The sequence below is a fragment of the Toxotes jaculatrix genome, chromosome 3 (assembly GCF_017976425.1).
Source record: "Toxotes jaculatrix isolate fToxJac2 chromosome 3, fToxJac2.pri, whole genome shotgun sequence".
Classification (NCBI taxonomy): domain Eukaryota; kingdom Metazoa; phylum Chordata; class Actinopteri; family Toxotidae; genus Toxotes; species Toxotes jaculatrix.
The window spans coordinates 3,158,057-3,177,427 of record NC_054396.1 but is presented as its reverse complement, the minus strand read 5'-3'; the positions used below and the strand labels follow the sequence as shown (position 1 = coordinate 3,177,427).

General features: G+C 41.5%; 1 protein-coding gene across 5 annotated transcripts in view; it reads right to left on the bottom strand.

Annotated features, from left to right (window-relative positions):
- iqsec1b (IQ motif and Sec7 domain ArfGEF 1b) overlaps positions 1-19,371 on the bottom strand; it is a 185,830-nt gene that overhangs the window by 80,565 nt on the left and 85,894 nt on the right. The window contains exon 1 of one of the 5 annotated variants that reach the window (XM_041033352.1): positions 4,388-4,441. The exons of the other annotated variants lie outside the window; for them this stretch is intronic. Coding sequence (XP_040889286.1) covers positions 4,388-4,413 — 26 coding nt within the window. The 5' untranslated portion in view covers positions 4,414-4,441. Of the gene's footprint in view, positions 1-4,387; positions 4,442-19,371 lie in introns of those variants that run through there. 5 annotated transcript variants of the gene reach the window in all.

Sequence of the window (19,371 nt, the reverse complement as noted above, 5' to 3'; positions counted from 1 at the left end):
TTTATTTTTTTAACTTTGTGAATCTAATTAGATTAATTGATATAAAAAATAGAATCAAAGTAATTCTATACATTACTCATGAAATACATTACAATATATTCCAGTTCTTTTTTATCATTGATAACAATAATTATCAGTCATATTGGTTGTTAGTAAGTGGAGTGTGACCTGCTCTTGCAGCTACATTTGTAGTCCAACTCAATCCAGTCTGCAATCTTGTCACTGGTGGTATTGTTCCACTGAATGCAATGGTTATGTAGTGTCTGTTTCTGTAATGTAATGTACACAAAACGATAACACTATCAGTCTAACTGCACTGGGCGTTGTGTTTCTGCACAAATAGTGAGGCACAAATACACAGTCAGCCTTCAGCTCACTGAAGCATTAAAAACTGGTGTGATGGTTTGATCCTGTCGTAGCAGGATAACTTGGATCATGTTCTTGATGCACCTACCATTAGCAAAACACATTAAGTTTTGGTTTAGCACCTGCTACTAATAATTAAGCTTCCCCTTGTCTCCCCATAGCCAATAATTATCTGCCATCAGCACTGCTGAGGTGACATCTTCACATTGCTTGTTTCAAAGACAATCAATTTGGTGAATCCACGTGTTTGAGGGAACAGGACCAGTCAAGACGTTTCTTTGAAACTTGAGTTAATTTTAATCAATCGCCAAAATTAATCATTTTGTGTAGCCTACTTGTGCTCATAATGTAATTAATTAAGCATAATTCAAGTGTGATATTTAGCATCAGGGACTGGTGTTTGTCTGTCAAAAGAATAGAGTTATGATACTCCATGATGCTGTCATTTGACCAGACAGCCTGGTCCGTGTATGACAGCCAACTACAATGAACCCATCACAGAGCCCATCACATTATCCCCTGCATGCATGTACAGCCAATAAATGACAACTCCAGCTTGACTGCACAACCAACAGGGACCGGATCACCACAGAGATGTGTGTACAGGTACAGCTAGTGCGTTTATCACGGCAGGGCTAGCTGCCTGAATTTGCCTCCATGCAGATTTATGGAAAAGCAAGGCCGCTTTGATCTCTGATACTCTCAGCTGTGCTCCGCAGCGAAGCCATGAAAGAGACTTTACAATTAGATCAATTCAACACAAACAGTGATGGCAGGAGAGCGTATACAAAGCCTGATCTATTTATGGCTTCTTCACGCACGATGACAACGCTTATACAAGGTTACTCTTAATTAGCTGGAGTGTCTCTAGTCTTATGGACCATCTGACAATTTCCAGCTGTAATTACTACTGCCTGCTTAAAACAGCCATGCCCCCATGTGCTGCAGAGCTCTTATATCACCGTAGCCAACAACAACAGCAATGCTGCTGCATACTAAATACACACAGATCTCCCACTACAACACTCTGAGGGTAGAACATCAGGGCTAATTTGGGTTGTTTTTAGCACTTTGCCTTTGTTTATGTAGCATTAAAACAACAGTGAGGATGGGACCTGGAGAACAGCAGCGTTTAAGATTACATCAATACTGAAGTTTATGAGTTTTGAATTTTTCTCAACGGTTTGAAGGAATGCACAAAGGCTGTTTGACACTGCCACAGTCGTCTTTCAAGATGTAAAGGTGCACAGTAGGTAAGGCATTAAACTTTAACTTGGAGGACTGCGTAAATATTTTAGTGCCCATTCATTATAGACAAGTGGGCAGACATCTATGGATAGATTTACCTTTGTGATAACACTAGATGGGGAACAATGTTGATTCCCAATGGTCCTGTGCTATGCTCTGTGGAAACATGCTGACAGGGAAGTTTCCCATAAAGTCCAAACAAGCAATCAAGAACACAATGGTGCAGCTCTAGCTGCTGTATTTGATGTCACTGCCAAGAAGAGTGATATATGTGGCCTTATTAAGGTACTGTATATGCACACACAGTTAAGACAGACAGTAAGATAAATGAAAGTGCTTATGTCAACCACATCCCCACCATTCACTGCCTGACAGCACAGTTTCTCAATAATTAACAGCCATTTGAGTCTAATCGTTAAGCACTTCTCTGAAGGGTCCTTACACATTAATTACTTCATGGCTTTGTTTGGAAACATGTTGCCATGTTATTACTGCCTTGTCTCTGACTGTGTCCAAAGATGAATGTGGTCTGAAATAACCATGTACGCGCATAACAACACCACCACAAACCATTACACTATGTACACACCAAAACCCTAAATAACACACCCAGTAACTACTTCATCTTACAAATTAACATTTAGATCAGAAACACTTAAACAATACAAGTTCATGAAGTCAAGTTCAAACTGCACTAATTCATATTTTTTATATAAACAACAGATCAAAAGTGCAATTTGAAAAGGGTCAGTCATAGTGTCAAACCACCACCGGATTCTCTTTGTCAACCGCAGTGGATAGCTCCAAAAAAAAAAAAAAGAAAAAATCTGGAAGCTAAAGAGTCACATATTTTTGTCAAGAGTAGGTGGAGACCAAAACAGAACTAAAAGGAGAGGGTTGGCAGTAGATCAAGCAGAGAAGAATTTAAGCTAACTCAGTAATATCTAAAATTGGACTTTTCCATCGTTTGATGTCTGACAGGCAACAAGTCATTACAGGTCCAGTTATTTCCTATACAGAGCTGAATGGCAGCTAGCGTATGGACAGTCATTAAGCTTGTCAGGAGAGAAGAGAATTCACCAATCTGATTTCTACACTTCCCTGTGTCACTACAGATTGGATTAGTTCTGGATTGTTGGGCCTAGTAAGTGCAAAATGGATGAGAAGCCGATTACAGCCACTCAAAGCTTCCCTAATTCTCCAAAAACTTTTATTTGACAGACTGAAGGAACGAGCGCCTCAGAAAGAAGGCAGCTGGCATCTTCAGTGAGTTCTGAAGTCACTTTTCAGTCCAGGGTGCTGGCAGCTTTAAAACCATGTTTACATGTCTTCATGACATGACATGACGATGACACCATGAGTTAGAAAAGAGCCACCAGATTTGTAGCAACAGACCCACCAGCAACCTTGAGCTTGGGTGGGTCACATGATCAGCCATCACAGTCGATCCCCGGCTCTGAACAAGGCCCGGCTTTGCGGCTGCGTCCTGACTGAGAGAGGGGAGGGGCCGCTTGGTAATATGATGAAAACCCTGCTTAGCGCAAGCAAGCCTTGGGTGGAACAGATGGAGGCTCCTTCCTTCTTATGCAATCCAGCATTAGTGAAGCAGAAAATATGACTTTTATGTGACTCCCTAGATGTCAGATAAAATAAAGAGCCTAATGAATGTCCTGGGACAAACATGAGCTTTGTAGAGAGACGGGTAGTGGGATTAACAAGAGGTCAACATGCTGCTGCCTGGTTCTGGTTGACTGATTTCAGTGAGCGTCACTTCACAGTCATTTTAAATGATTTGCAGCATATCATATAAGCCTGATGCATGAAACCACATTATGAATTCTCCAGAATACTAAGTGTCGAGTCTGTCTTCAATGCATGAATAATCCCAGATTTCTTGCAGATTTCTCATTAATATTGATCACCTCCATAAATATTAGCATAGCCAGTGAAGCAGAGGCCATTAATCCATGATGTCAGTTTTTATACTGCAGGAAATTCTTTATGTTTTCTGTAAAACATATAAATATTCTACAAGTGCATAGATTTGACCTATTGCTTTGTCTCTCACTGCTCTCTGCCTTGATCCTGCAATTACAGCTTCCAAATAATTTGATTGTTTCTGTGTGTTCAGAGGAAAACAACCCTAATGTGGCTCTGTGTTCGCTATGTGTCACAACTATTGTGAGATGCAACAACTCAAGGCTCCAAATTGACCAACACAGGGAGATTAAACAGGCTGAGAGGAGAGGACGCACTGGTGAAAGGCTTTGAATAATAATAACACTCTAGGAAGGGGTGAAAAAAGCCCGGCTTCTTGAGACCCCTTTCTAAAAATAGCTCAGCTGGTGTGACATCATCGGTGCTACGTAAATACCGTCCACCTTTACTTGCGTCGGTGCAGCAGAAAAGACTGTGCGGAGTGTGTTTTAGCCTATTGGTTGCATCTGTGGCTGTTTGGGGGGGTGACAACAAGCGCACACACACACAAAAACACATGCACATGCAAAGAGCAGCACAGACAAAAAGCTACACTGTTTCCCTACACATTTTCTGTTATTAAAACCACACACTTTTATAGATAGGAAATAAGAAAATAAAACTAAAATAAATCAATACTTCATTCCTGGTATATTCCACATTCTCTTTGCACAGGTTTCCTACATTCACTAAACATTTTCCACTTATCCATTAAGTTTTTTTTCTGGCAAATTCTAACTCTACCACATCAACCCCCCAATATCCCCCAGCATGCCACATTTACACAGGTACTCACAAGTGATGGTGGTGTCTGTGAGTCATGGCCGAGCTGGGAACCTCTGTGTCTGGTCTGGGGGAGCAGGAGAGCAGAAAGCTGAGGCACACACTGACTGGCATGCAGTTAAAGCTCCCTCAGTCACCCACCAGTTCACACATACACACACCCTGACTTGGCGTGCTGCTCATTCAAGCTTGGTCACAGTGGGGATGTTGGCTCACGTACAGCAGTCTCATGATGTAACCGGCGCCGCTCATCTCATTAGCAGAAGCCGAAAGCACACACTCCCTACTGCATTTAACCTACTTAATCTATATTCATGTTCTTAGACTAGTACTGTATATCCATTAAGTCTACTTAAGCCTATCTATATGGTCAATACCTATTAGTGTTTGGATGCAAGAATGAGTTGTACAACAACAGGGAAGTCACTTTGTATACTATGTGTATTTTTCATGTTCTTCAGTTTGTGAATCTGAACACAAATTTGAATATATTTTTTTAAAAGTGATGTCTTATGTGAAGCTTTAACATGTGAGTAACTGGCACTGATTTTATTGCATTGTATTTTTTTAAATAAATCAAATCCTTAGAATAAATCCAACTTTAATGATGCAGTGTGATCATTTTTGCATTTTTTAATTATGTTCTGTGGTTGGGTGTAAATATATATATAACAATACATGAATATTTAAAAGCAGATCATATATCAACATGTCATGGCCACACCATCAACTGTCCGTCTGCACACGTGTGTGGATTTGCACAGCGAGTGTGTTGACCAAGCGAGGATTATCTCATTGTAAAAGGACCTATACTACATAGTATGCAACGGTTCACTGTACTACTGTACTGTGAAGGGGAGAGGGGATTGGCCGTCTGGTCTCCATGGAAACCACTGGCTGCGTTGAGGGCAGGTCCACAGAGGGAAAGGCATCAGGGAATCAAATCCTTTCTTCGCTTCTCATCCAGAGCTGATGAATCCTCCACAGCTAATGGACCACTGTGCAAATGACTGGCAGGTACAGGCCTTAATCACATTCACATTTCAGATTGCTGAATATGAGCTAATCAATGAGAATTTTTGTCTAAAGAATGTAAACACTAAAGGGGGCTCTAACATGCTCTTCTGTTCTCAAATATAAAGTAAATAAGGCAAATGCTTTTTTCTTTCCATTGTTGAATTGTTTTTGGGCTCTATAGAGTGGACACTCAGAATTCAGACATGTAAATAAAAGTGAATGTAGTGCACTAAATAGGGAGTGATTTCAGACATAGCCTTACCAAGGATAATTGTCTTGGAACCCCTGGGGAGGTCCATAGGCTGGCAGCCACTGATGCAGGTGGTTCAACACTGTTTGCATAACCAAGTCACAGGTAAACCCAAGCTGCAGCGGTGGGTTCATAACTTTACCCCTGTGGCATCTGTACACCTCTAATCTCATATTTCTTTACTGATTTGTCCTGCAGTAAAACAGTGTAGTTGCACTCAGGAGTGGTAAAGTGGGAAGTGGCTGGTCAATGAATTTTACATGATGTGGATGGTTTTATTTCTGCAGAGAATCAGCTCAGTCGCTCTTCAGTGACAGTTGTTTTATTTAGGGGTTGTTCAAGTACCACATTCCATCAGCTGCCTACAAAGTACGGTAATGTCAGCTTAAACACCAACATGCAGGGCAACAGCCACATATTAAGTAGTAAAAGTGCCTCAGCATCTGTTAATGGATCTGTCTCAGTGGCAAGCAGCTAGTGGACACTTGTCACCTGTGAAAAAGGACTATCAAGGAGGAGCACTTCAGCTGAGTGACACCACTGCACATCAGGAAATGTTAGGGTCTAGCATTTTCAGAGTTTGCAAATGCTGGTTTGAGCATGGATGCACAGCCATACCCTCCATCTAACCGCAGCACAAGACTGAAGTTTCATGGCTTCAGGAAGATGTATGCCCTAATCAGGGAGATGTAAGGGAGGGTGGAGCCAATCACACTATTGTGTGATTCTAAAGAAGGCTGGAAATAGGCAGGGGGCGGGCAAATTGCTTAACAACAAAATGAAAAGCTGAACCATCAGTCAGCAGAAAACATGACTGCTGAATATGCTTTGCATGTATCACATGCTGCCGCACTCGGCTGCACATTCCTCACAGGAATACACACTGTGCAGAAAAGGCTGAACCTTTTTGACATGACAAGTGGCGAGGCGGAAGGAAGCGCTGAAACATCAATCACAGGCAAGGCCTTTACAGGAGTCGTCATGACAATAGCGATGGCTGAAAGCAAAGATCCTCTCCTTCCCCTCTCTGGAGACTTACTGACATTCAGCACCACTCTGCTGAGACACAAACCGTAGAGATCACCGCCATGGCTGCAGGTCCAACAGTGCCGCCCCCTTAGTGCTCTGTCTAGCCTGAGAATGCGACAGATCCAGATGGGAGACGTTTTCAGTCTGCTGACAGCGAGGGGGCGAGTTTGTCTGTTTGACGAATCGTGCTGGATCAGTCGCTGCATGTGCTCAATGTGTGGTGTACATTTGATTTGCTAAACTCCCCCCACCTCAACAGCAGGGGATGAGTAAAACCCCAGGGGCCTTCATCCTGCTTCTACAGAAGAAAAACCATGCATCTTCAGAGGCATACACAGCGGAGCAACACTGACAGCCACATCGCTGGCTTGATTCATCATTAGGAATTGGTCTCTCGCAAACTTGACTGGATTTATGGACCTGGTCCTGTGCATTAAGCACCAATGCCTGTCTGCCACCGACAAAAAGGAACCTGGGGTCGACAACGCTGAGGAGGACATCATCAGTTTGGCCTGGTCTGGACTTCAGCAGTGGCCTTCTTGCATGAGATGAGTCACTAGAGACATAAGGCCTCAGTAACAGCTGCCATGATTGGACAGAAAGACTGTAAAGATGGATACAAGCTTGATCCAGCAAACTCAGGGGCATCTTGTGTTATTCTGTGAGCGGCGCTGTGAGCTTTGAGCAAATATTGGGGCTGTGAAATATCCCAAGCTTTGATTACTAGGAGATCCAGCAGGCAGAATGTCAGACCTCTGTCTCTTGCTAAGAGATTTCTTCACTGCTTCTAATCCTTGAACAGAATGAGCCTAATGGTCCATTATGTAACAGGCTTATAGGAAGGAGACAAGTTTATGATGAGTACTGCTGGGACATGTGTGATGGGATAATGTCCGTAAGGTCTGCTTCCGGACAGGTGGTAGGGTAAAGAACAATGTGTGCAACAGAAAGATTGTGCTATAATCTACTCCACATAAAAAACAGTAAAGCAGAGCAGGAGAGAAACACTTGAAAGTAAAATCTCTTAGCATCCTTCGCTTTTCTTAGCAGAAGACTAGGTTTATCTCACAGCCTGTGGAGCTCTAAAGCCGTAGGATGCTGAAGCATGTCTTCAGTCTTCTCAGCCAGGGTGGAAGCTGGTGAAGAGTGTAGAGTAAGAGGAGATGTATTGTTTCTCTAGGTAGCTGGAGGGTCTGTGGAGGTGTATTGCCATGGCGTCGACTGAAAGACAGGCTATAGGGCCCAGGAGTGGAGGCTCTTCTTAGTCAGAGACAAAAAAAAAAAAAAAAGAGCTCACTAAAACAACAACAGCACTCAAACACATCACTCCAGTCACTGCACTATCCCACTCGCAGTCGAGAAATGAAGTGGCAATTTAGTCACAAGATTGTTCAGTGAGGTACATGATATGTCAGCTTATTGAGCGCGAGCTCTGTGTGACGAAAGCCATTTTGCATATTGTCTCATTGGTTTGTTAATCACTTTTATGCAGCTGCAGCAGTAAGGACAGGAGTGAGCGAGCAGCAGTAATGGACTCTGTGTGTGTGTGTGTGTGTGTTTGTGTGTGTGCCTGTGGGTGTGAGCGATTAGAAGAAAAGTTGGTAAAGAACCACTCCTATCTCTGTGGTCACTGTCTCCCTCCTCCGGCTGTCCTGCCTCACATCTGCAACAAACCTCCTCCAGCCAGGGTCAGATGACACATGTAAAGTTCACCTCATTACAGTTCAGCCCGTACCCAGCAGATCCTGACAGAGTATCAGTACCAGTTCATGACATAGTTTCATATGTCATTTTTCTCCTACTTTTCCAGGCATCTACATGTGTCATGTGAAATGCATGTACAGCACCCAGGGAAAAGAGGAAAAAAGAAAGAATGTGGCATGTGTTTAATTAGCCTGAAAGCTAATGGTCAGTAACAGTTAAAGAAAAAACAAAAGTGTAGCCTCAGGTCACAGACTGGGTTCAGGGCCTGAAAGACGCGGGGACAAGACAGGTTCAAGTCTCAGTTTCAGACCTGTGCAGCACTGTACATCTCATCAGCCTAACGACCAAAACCCCACATATCAACATTTCTTGCGTTATCAATGGATCAAATAACAGTATGATGTGATAAATCCACAGAGAATTGTTACCTAACTGTATCTCTCAGCTTTTTTTTTTCTGCCTAGTTTTAATATTTCAGACCAGTCACACTGCTCTTTTCAAGCTCCTCTCAAGCAGCAGTAGCAGGCAACAGTTCTCACTGAAAGTTCAAATAAATTCACTGAGCACTACCTGCCCAGCAGCAGATGGCAGACAGACTGTCAGCTCGTGAACATAATGAAGCATTTACCTGCTAAAGAGCCAAACATTTTCCTCAGGAGTCGGTGAATATTTGTCTACTGGACAAAACCTCAAATTAATGCTAATGTTGATGACTGTCTGCTTTATGTTTAAACAGAAAACTGTTTACTTTTTAAGGAAGTAATATGTCAGTGTTTTGTTTATCATTAAATAGGCACTGTATGCACCATTGAGCAGTAGGTCCATCAAGGACTGTACTTAATAACAGTTTTGACAATTGTATTTTACTAGGATTTTTCCATTTTATGCTACTTAATATTTCATCTCCACATTTCAGAGGGAAATATAGTACTTCTTACTTTGTTACATATATTTAAGTAGTGAGAATGATGTTGAAAAATATTGATTGATGCTAATAGATTAAAAAGTCTACAATCAATAGTTTTATAATAACTATATCAAATGACAATGTGAACGTGTTTGCTCGTAGCGATGAGCCTAGAGTGAATTAACACCTGAATCTGCGTCTCACCTCAGATAACTGAGCTTTACAGCGAGTTTCAGTTGATCTTTATAAAACAAACTGCATGCAGTAGTGGGTGTAATAAAAACCAATAAAGGCATCACACATTGTGACAGGACCCCCCCGACAGACATTTAGTCCTGACATCACTGTACAGGATTCATGGCCAGTGAAGTCCACACATGTAAGCGTGAGCCTGCTGCCTCTTGCTGCTGTTTGGGGGCTGTGCAAGGTCACACGGTCGCACATGTTTCATTAACTTCATCAGACACAACTGTCAGAACCAGATTTCAACAAAAACGAGTGACAAGGCTATCAAATGTTTTGCCTCTAGTTTTAAGATGACTTATGTCACCAGTGTGACCCTGTGGTGTCACTTGAGTGAATGGCGACATGATTTTTGTAACAGTATTAATGAATTGTAAGGCTAGAGATTTATGTGTTCTGATGTGTGTGTGTGTGTGTGTGTGGTCACAGTCTGGAGCCAGTCAAAGTGTTTGTACCAACAGAGGGCAGTGTGTTTTCACTCCATGAGGCCTGAGCCTTATGTCCCTCTGGACCTCTGCTTCAGAGCAAAAGGACAGTGTCGACACATTGTTAATCTAAAATCTACTTTCATCATGGTTCACATTAGGCCAAAGGCACACCTGAATAATTCATTTTCACTCTCATTGCTTGGAGACAGCCCTTTCCACAGTATAACTCTCCAAAACCCCTGCGCTCACAGCCCCCCTCTCTTTCCCTACACACCTAAAACTTGGTTGATATTTTATTGGATTTCTGTGTTTCATCCACAGCCCAGCGCCTGACCTACAGGTCAGCTGTTTGATTAGAAGCCACTGGCTGTGTGTGATGTGTGAAACTGAGCATGGGACGAGTGTTTGTTGGTCAACAGCTGACCCATTCTCAAGCTCAGACATATCTCCTCTCTCCCTTCAGAGGCATGTCCACTGACAGACACTCTGTGGAACTGAAACTGCGGAAACTAAATATTTAACTATGCAAATTTCATTTACAGGCTACCGCTCTGTGCCCTGTCATTTCAAATATGCATGAAATTCTGACACACCATAAACCTGTTATGGGTGAAAATATCAGTTATGCTGTAACTTCATGGATGTAACGATCAAATAACAGAGACCTACAGCTATATTGGAAACTTCCAGATATCTTTACCTTATCATTAAATAATTCATCATCTTATCCAAGTGAGAATGAGTCAGTCAAGGAACAGAACAAGACAGAGGCTGCTTATTTCCACTCTAAATGAATTCTGTTTGAGAAGGTGTTGTGTTTGGCTTGTCACATGAAGATGGTGAAGTCAAAACTGTTGGTTGCTAATTGCCAAGTTCCTCATTAAATTTCTTGATGTAAATTACTGCTTTAGAGGCACACCTCTTTGATTTATTAAATCATCACTGCCAGTAAAGACGTAAACCGTCAGTGCAGCGTGACAGATCAAATCAACATGAACAGTAATGTATGCTGAGGTAAGACACCACACTTTTTATTCTTTTGTACACAGTGTAGACTGCATAATTTTAGAACCTCTGAACCATAGCAGGAAGGGAGGAGTGTTTATGTGTGTGTACTAGTGTTTAAAGTAATTTCACACACAGGTAAAATGACACCACATCATGTGCAAACAAAGAATCGGCCCCTCACTGACCTTTTTATGTTTGGGTTATACATTCCAGTGATAGATAAAAAAGTTGCACATGTGATGACTTCAGGTGTCAGTGATTAGGATTCTTACTGTCAGTGTGGCAGTGAAGGACATGTATATACCCAAATATGAAGTGAAGAGGGCAAGTGCTGGAGATTTATAATTAAACCGCTCATTAGAGCCAGCAGTGCTGTTTTTGCTTTTCAAATTCAGTTCATCGATTTAAGCTCATACTCTTGACTCATAGTCAAGACTCACTCTATTTTCAGATTTCAGAGTTATGTAGAGCTCTGTAACCCTGGACTCCTATCCACTGACTGAAAAGACTGACTGCTGGGCAGTGTGTAAACTCCAGCCTCTGTATGTTTATCCTGGGCAAGTGTAAGCTCAGGCTCTTGGGTGATGTCGTCACATGGTCAAACATATTTGAATGTTTCCACTGACACTGTTCAACTTTGGATGAACAATGTCTGACACAGTTTTTGTTCATACCACCTGCCTTTAGCCAGGGTCATTGTAGCACTTGATTTACATCTAGACGCTAACCTTTCAGGCATGGTTTAGCAGACAAACAACAGCTTACCTACTGCCAAAACATTTAAGGTACATACAGATTGAATTAGAGTGGATTCAGCAGTTGTTATTTGGTTTACAGTCACATCAAACCAAAGAAACTCACATATTTAATCAAAGGTTGTGTACCGAATGGTTAAAAAATGAATACATGTACCATTTCACTACAAAATGTACCGTATATGTTTCAGTGTGAAAATAAAAGCGTGTAAATAAGAGTGGAGAGTGTTTATGCCAAAGTGAAAATATACAAATGTGAGAGTATAAAATGTGTGTGACCAGCCCAGAATGAATTACGGCGTGTCCGGCCTCTCATATCGATCTGTGGCATTCACAGAAACAGAAGCTCTGCCAAACACATGTCTTTGGCATCACGTACAGGCTGCAGTGTTCATCCAGCAAGGGAAAGAATGAGCCAGGCTCAGTGACTGAGAGACCAACACACTACATGAGGTCACTGCATGACTGACAGTCCTCACTATAGGCAAAACCATGAACAGTACGAGTATACAGTCTATAAAGTAGGAATATCATACATATGCTGTGTGTATCCAACTTATCGAAATTCAATTTGATGAGATTACTAACTCCAAAGTCAAGCATGTTTATACAGGCAGAGTCTTTCCATGCCTTTGTCATGAAAAATAAATGTTGTAAGGAGCCTGTTTCCAGTGTGATTCCCCATCCATTCAATGTATCAGCTCAGCTGAGTCGCACCTACTTCATTCTGCTCTCATTTTGTGATGGAAAGATCTTCGGCTGAACTCTAGAAAGGCAGTCCAAGCTCTGTTGTAACTTGAGTTTAATTTCATCAAGAGATGCTCTTTGATAGTAATGAGTAGCATGAGCAGTGTTCTCCAACATTTCCCCTCCTTTCCCCTCCAGCAGGCAGCGCAGGAAGCTGTTCCTCTCAGGCCTGTCGAGCCATTGCCATTGCCCTCGCTATGTACACACTATCACCACATCCTATTAATGTCATGTCACAGCCAGACAACAATGTAATGATGATTAAAATGATACTAATCGAAATAGCAAATGGCGGCCATTATCATTACAGTTAATTATCTCCCATTCCACTGCACGGAAAGTGTGACAGCAAGCTGTCGCAGCCAAACGAACAAAGAGCGGAGCAATAACCTGGGTCAAAAGAATGGAGTCTGTGACTCAACGGGAGGCCTATCTGAATATTTCCTTCTGATTCTCACAGCAGGGGGTTTACAATGATACACTGTTGATCTGACTCAACATCAGCATCTCAGGGCTCCTTTAATGTTCAAGAATGGTTTGAAGCACAGATGCTTACAGCACCAAAGAGATTTGGTTATTTAAGATTGTACATTATGAAAACAACTTTATCTGACAGATTTGGGGGAAGGTGGGGGGGTGGGGGGGTTGGGGGTTGGTGTTCATAGTCCACTGTTTCAGAGAAGATATATCTGTTACTGGTGTGACAAAAGGAAACACCTATGTGTCTGTAGCCATGTTTACAGTAATCAGTCAACAGATTGTATGGGCTTCAAATTGAATCACAATTGAACAATTCCCAAGGTCACTGGAAAGAACAACTTCATCTTAAAAGGATCTAATCCAATTTGTCCTTGACTCCCGCCCTCTGGCTCTCATGGAGTCTTAGTGAGAGATGGGCAACATCATTGTTCGCCCAGTACCGTCGTAAAACTATCAATCTGGACCTGGGAGGTCCTCCTGCTCCTTCATGTTCTCCTGCAAAAGAAAGGGAGGGGCTGAAAGAACAAAGAGTGTTTGCTTTCATTGTTGAAGTCCACTGATGAATCTGATTTCACCTCTCCACAGCCAGACAAGTCCTGTGGCAGGTAAACCCGGCGAGAATCTACAATATGCTAAAAATAAGAGTATCACTGCTTGTACCACTTACTGTTCGCTAAACCCAGGCTCCCAGCATGCCTGTCAAGCTTTGGATTTCTCTGGATGTTAAAGTACTGTTTTTTTTTTTGTATCATCTGTCTGACACCAAAATCATAATAGCAAAAGTGTAAGGAATGAATTAAACTGGATTTATCTGCTCTAACAAAAGCCACAAAGACTAACATGACCAGCCTTCTAGCTCACTATCTACAGTAGTGACCTGGTGTTGCTCTTGCAAAGGCAAGAGTCATGTCATTAGCTAACTGTGTATTTAATAGTTAAAGGTTATGTTAGAAAAACACCTGTTCAGTACTGGAACATTCAGTGTGTGTGAGCCAAGGTACTAGCAGCACTAGCAGAGTTTAAAGTAACAATGGTTTTCATTAAAATTCACTTTCATTTGTCCAAAGACAGATTCTATAGAAAACGTGAGCCTTCTTCCACATGGGCTGAATCTTTACTCAAACAAAAAGAGGTCAGACTGTATGCACAACATCTCAGCTACTGTGGATCAAAACACGAGCTGATTTGGAAGTAGGCTAATGAATGCAGAGCATTAGAAACTGTTTCCTCCATCCCTCTCTGAGCATTACTATACATGTCAGAGCTCTGCTCAGAGTGAACCAAAACAAACTCATTTTGGTTCCTTCCTCTCTGCTCAAACAGAAACTTACCCATTGATTTATCTGTTCTCACTCATTATTAATTTTATGCACTGCTAAACAAGACAACAACCATTGTTATAAATCTCTAGGTAATTTCCTAACGTCTGCATTCTTCCCTTGAAGATTTCTGCAGCTCTGCTTGCAAATCGTACAAAGTAGCTTTTGAACAGATCCTGCAATCATTAATGGCACATTTAACTATAACATTATTATGAAAAGAAAAGACACTTTGTAAAACTATTTACTTAAAGTGGATCCCTGTGTTCAGAGTTAACAAACAATATCTGATGCAAACCCCCAAAATGTTTACTCTGCAACAGGCCCTCATAACTGCTGACAAAAAGGGTCCTGTTAATGCCTTCCAAAAATGATTCACATCTACTATCTGTGAACACAAGACTAAAACTACTTGATTGCAATATGGAAAAGATTATGGTCATGGTTAAAAGAAACCAGTGCTGTTGGTAGGAGGTTGTGTCTATTGTATTAAACACAACCTGCTCTATTAGTGTTGGGAGTGTTACAGCATAAATGGAAAAAGGTGTATAAAGTCTTTTGTAGATCCAGAGGGACCTGTGTGAAGTCTGATAAATGTCCTCAAGTCATGTTGCTTGAGTCAGTGTGGGCTGGAGCTGAAGTTTGAACAGGAGAAAAAAAAAATCTGGGAGCCTGGATTTAGACAGAAGTGAGCGAACCAGACCTCTGCAGCCCGCTACTCGTGTGCATGTGAGGCCCGAGGCAACATCAGCCATTACTAACGCAACACACCTGAATCTCAGACAGAACCGTCGACAGCTGAGGTGCCAGGTTTTGACAAGGAGGAAGAACGTGTGGACCGAAAAAGGCTGAGATCTCTGGTTCTGCTGCACCCACTCTGATACTTTTTTAAACTGTCTATCGTGAATCTGAAATGAGTTGTATGAGATGTAGTAGAATGGGTGTAGCAGTCTGTGAATTCAGTCTACAAATCAAACCTGTTTTTTCCCTCCAACACTGGCAAAAGAACACCAAACTGTAGAAGCAGGTTACATAATCACTCCTGTTCAGTACTGACAAAGAGATGATGTGAATAATGACCATGCTTTTGTACATTTTTTTCCCATTTCACTGTTGCATTGAACATGTTTATACTTGAAGGCTGCTTGGGGGTGAGAGACCAATGAATTATATGTAGTTCAGTCTATTATCCAGAGGCCTCTAGTGACAGGGTGGAAATATGATGATAATATTGCCCTCATTCACATAAATGCATTGAACACACACACACACACACACACACACACACACACACACACACACACACACACACACACACACACACACACACACACACACACACACACACACACACACACACACACACACACACACACACACACACACACAGCCTCTCTTCCTGATGGATGCCTCACAATTTATGCTCCTTGGACCAAATCTGCACTCAGGCTTACAGACTGGTAGGTCTAGGAGGTGGTTAAAAAAACTAAAAACGAGTTTCTCCTTTTAAAAAGAAGACGATCTAAGGCTCGTCTGTTTCTAGCCTGCCCTTCTATTTACTGTTGCGCTGCCTGACAGCATGTTAATACTGACGTTTTTCCCTCTTTCATTTGGAAATCCAAGACAGGATTACACGTGTTATTGAATTAGAGTGACATGGCAATCCAATTTCTGGTCATAGCGATGAATGGATCTGCTTTATGCCCTTGCTGTGCAAATGACTCAGTGCACTAAACAAATCCATCACCACATCCCCTGTATTCAGTGAGTAAATGTAGAGCAAATGACGGCTTAGATGTTGGGGAAAAGAAGAAGATCGAGGCAGATGAAGAGCGCATGCGGCACTTCGAGCACCAGCAGCAGCAGCAGCATCAGTACAGCAGCAGAGCAGAACTGATCACTTTCCTTCTCCGGTTTAATTTGTACTGAACATGGAAACCAGCTGTCAAATGTTTTTCTTTTTTTTTTTTTTTTTTTGGTCTGAACTCCACTCTCAGCAGTGTCATCTTTAATTTCTACATCAGGTCCAAGAAAATTTTGCACTTAACCTGTTTATGGCATCCATTAACTACATCAAACAAGCATTACTATGTGAAACTGACCAGAGAGATGAAAGGCAGACACAGAAATAAACAGAGAGGCAGAAAGACTAAAATATATATATGACTGTTTCAGAGGCACAGGCTGAACAGCTGTGCGTCTGTGTGTGTGCTCATTATCTCTTTTTTCACTTCTGGTTTAACTTCTTTTTTTTTTTTTCACTTAATTCAGTTTTGGCTGCACTGACAGGTCACACATCTGCCTGTCTGTGTCTCTGTGGTGGTCAAGCTGTTACTATTAGGTGATGATACTTCAATGTTGTGCTGAAATATTGTTTCCACTGTCCAAAGTGGTCAAAAAGAAAAAAAAAAATAGAAACACCACTCAGCTTTGAATTCCATTCATTCATCTAATGGACAGTGCTGCCTTTGCTGCAGCTAGCCGTGTGTAGGACTGTGTCACAGCTGACACTTCTTCATGTCAGCTATCCCTCATATCTCACTCATCATTAAAATATCCCACTTTTAACAGAAAACAGACAAGCCTGGCAACTCTGCATAGACATTGTTCACTGCCCCTCGTGCAATTCAAAATAACAAAATCATAAGAGAGGAGAAGCAGGGAGGTAGGGTAGGGAGAAGCAGCCTCCTAACGATGACAAGGAGATGTCCCCACCATCCCTACTGACTCTGCGCCTTTGCTGGGGTTACATAAATGAGGGAACATAGGATGGTATCAGAGATTAAAGAAGAAGGGAAGTAAAACATATGTATGGAAAGAGGAACAGGCCAAAAAGAGCTACGGCTGCAGGCGTGACACAAGACTTAATGTGACTATTATCTGGGTCTAGAGAAAAATGTGAATTAGAGATGAGCATCCATTTCTTCAATGTGGATGGCAGACTGAAAATTAAAGAGCAGCCACAGCTCCTCAGGCTCTGCCAGCCTGTCTGGTGTCAGCTGACCTCTAGCTGCATGTGGGAACGTATTCTTTACTTTATAAATAACTAATTTACAGTTTACAGAACAATGTCACTCGCAGTTTTCAATTTGGCTCAGCCGTACAGTTTATTTCTTTTCATTTTCTGCTTCTTTATTGAAGGACTTTCATCATTATCTCGCTGTTTTTACTTGACTTTATTTTCCATCTCCATCCTCGAGCTCTCAAACTGCCTTAAACACTTCTCTTCTGTAACCATGGCTACATCTGATCAAATATGCCAAAAGAGCGGTGATGGGGGTTTTAAATCACCCTCGGCACTAGTGGCTGAGGCGTTAAATGCAGTCTCTGCATGCATCTGAAAGACAGGGATGATGTTCCCATTTCATGTTATGGCCCAAACTGAGGCTACATTTACATTCAAGATCATTATCATACGATAAGCAAAAGTCACATCAGATTGTGTTTGAGTTACACAGCTTGGATGTGATGTGTGTTTACACACCCATGCAGCCTATGTGACGCACATACGCTGCCCACAGAGTAACCAAGGATGACATTTCAACAGACACATCAACATAAAGCCCAGCCAAAGAACACTCATGGTGCTGTTGTCACACATCCTGTCCTTGAATGGTAGAGGTTCACAGTCAGACCACATCACTGACATGTGCTTTATTTTTTACAATGATCCATGAAGACAAACATAGGAACAGTATATAACAGTTTAGGAACCACTCAAAAGATACTGATACACCATCAGGATGGAGCCTGATGGCTGAAACGTGCAACAGTAACCTACACTAAGTGAAGTGAAGTGAAGGGACCATAGCTGCTCTGTAAATGATGGTATTTATCTATCACTATCAGCATGATAGTGTTATAACACTATACAACCTCATAAAAGCGTGCTCCACTGATTTAACATAACAATCCAATCCCCATTATAACTGTCAGATGTTGAGTTATAAAAAAAAAAAAAAAAAACTGATGCAGCCGTATCAGAGACATCTTTTTTTTTTTTTTGTTCCAGCTATTATCCTGCCTTGTTAAAACCTGGCTTCATTACCCATAATGCAACTCAACAAACCACACTTCAGTCAGTAATTTAGCTGTGTTATGCTAATAGCAGTTTAAATAGTCTTGAGCTGCTCACACAGAGATGAGGAGCAGGCTGCAGAGTTCTGTTAAGTGAGTTCTGTACATCCACAGTCCTTGTTCTGTTTAAAATTTGATAAAGTTTATCCAAACCTAACATGCATACTAACTGCAGTGGAGTGACAGTAACACTGGACATCTGTGGAATCATCTTGTTGAATTAAATTTAATATAAATTTTTTGACTCATCCAGCAGCTAAACACACTTGTGTGTTCATCCCAAATCAGATCCACAGGGTTTAAGTCTGGAGACTGTGCTGGTCTTCATCATGTTTGGGTCATTATCTTGATGTAGGATGAAGCCCTGAACAACCAGTCTGTCTCCTCTGTTACTTGTCTTTTTCTCACCTTTCAGAAACATACAGAACTACTTCCTGTGGTAAAGTATTATTCTAAGAATGCATCAGAGGGTGTAGTAACACAGTTTGTTCCATCACTGCCTTTGTACAGACAGAGGGTTTGTCAGTGATCAACAAAGGTTGGGTCAACAGTTTACTGCTGAGCTTTGGACCATTTAAGGTCTTTCACTGGACGTGAGCTGCTTAACTGTCAATAAAAACTGGAAAAATTTTTGACTGGTAGTGTACCCTCAAATTAGCTTTAAGAGAGGACTTTCACTGTATAAATGGCTGTGTGCATATTGTTTTAAAACTTGAGTGAACATATCCTTTAAACGACCTGTAAAGTGCAGACACTCTATTTTTCTTCAATAAATAGCTGTGTAAACGCAGCCTCAGAGCAGAAAAAAAGAAACTCTGTCTTGTACCAGCTTATGCAAAAATCATTTGAGTTTTGGGAAATCCTCAAATGGAGGCAATTATCAAATAATAACATTCATTTTAAAATCATGCATCTCCAAAATCTAATTCTATGCTTTGCTGGACCACATCAGTAAGATATGAATTGGCATGAATTTTCATTTGCATCAAAAAGACACTGTTTATTATATCAGTGAACAGAAAGAATATCAGTT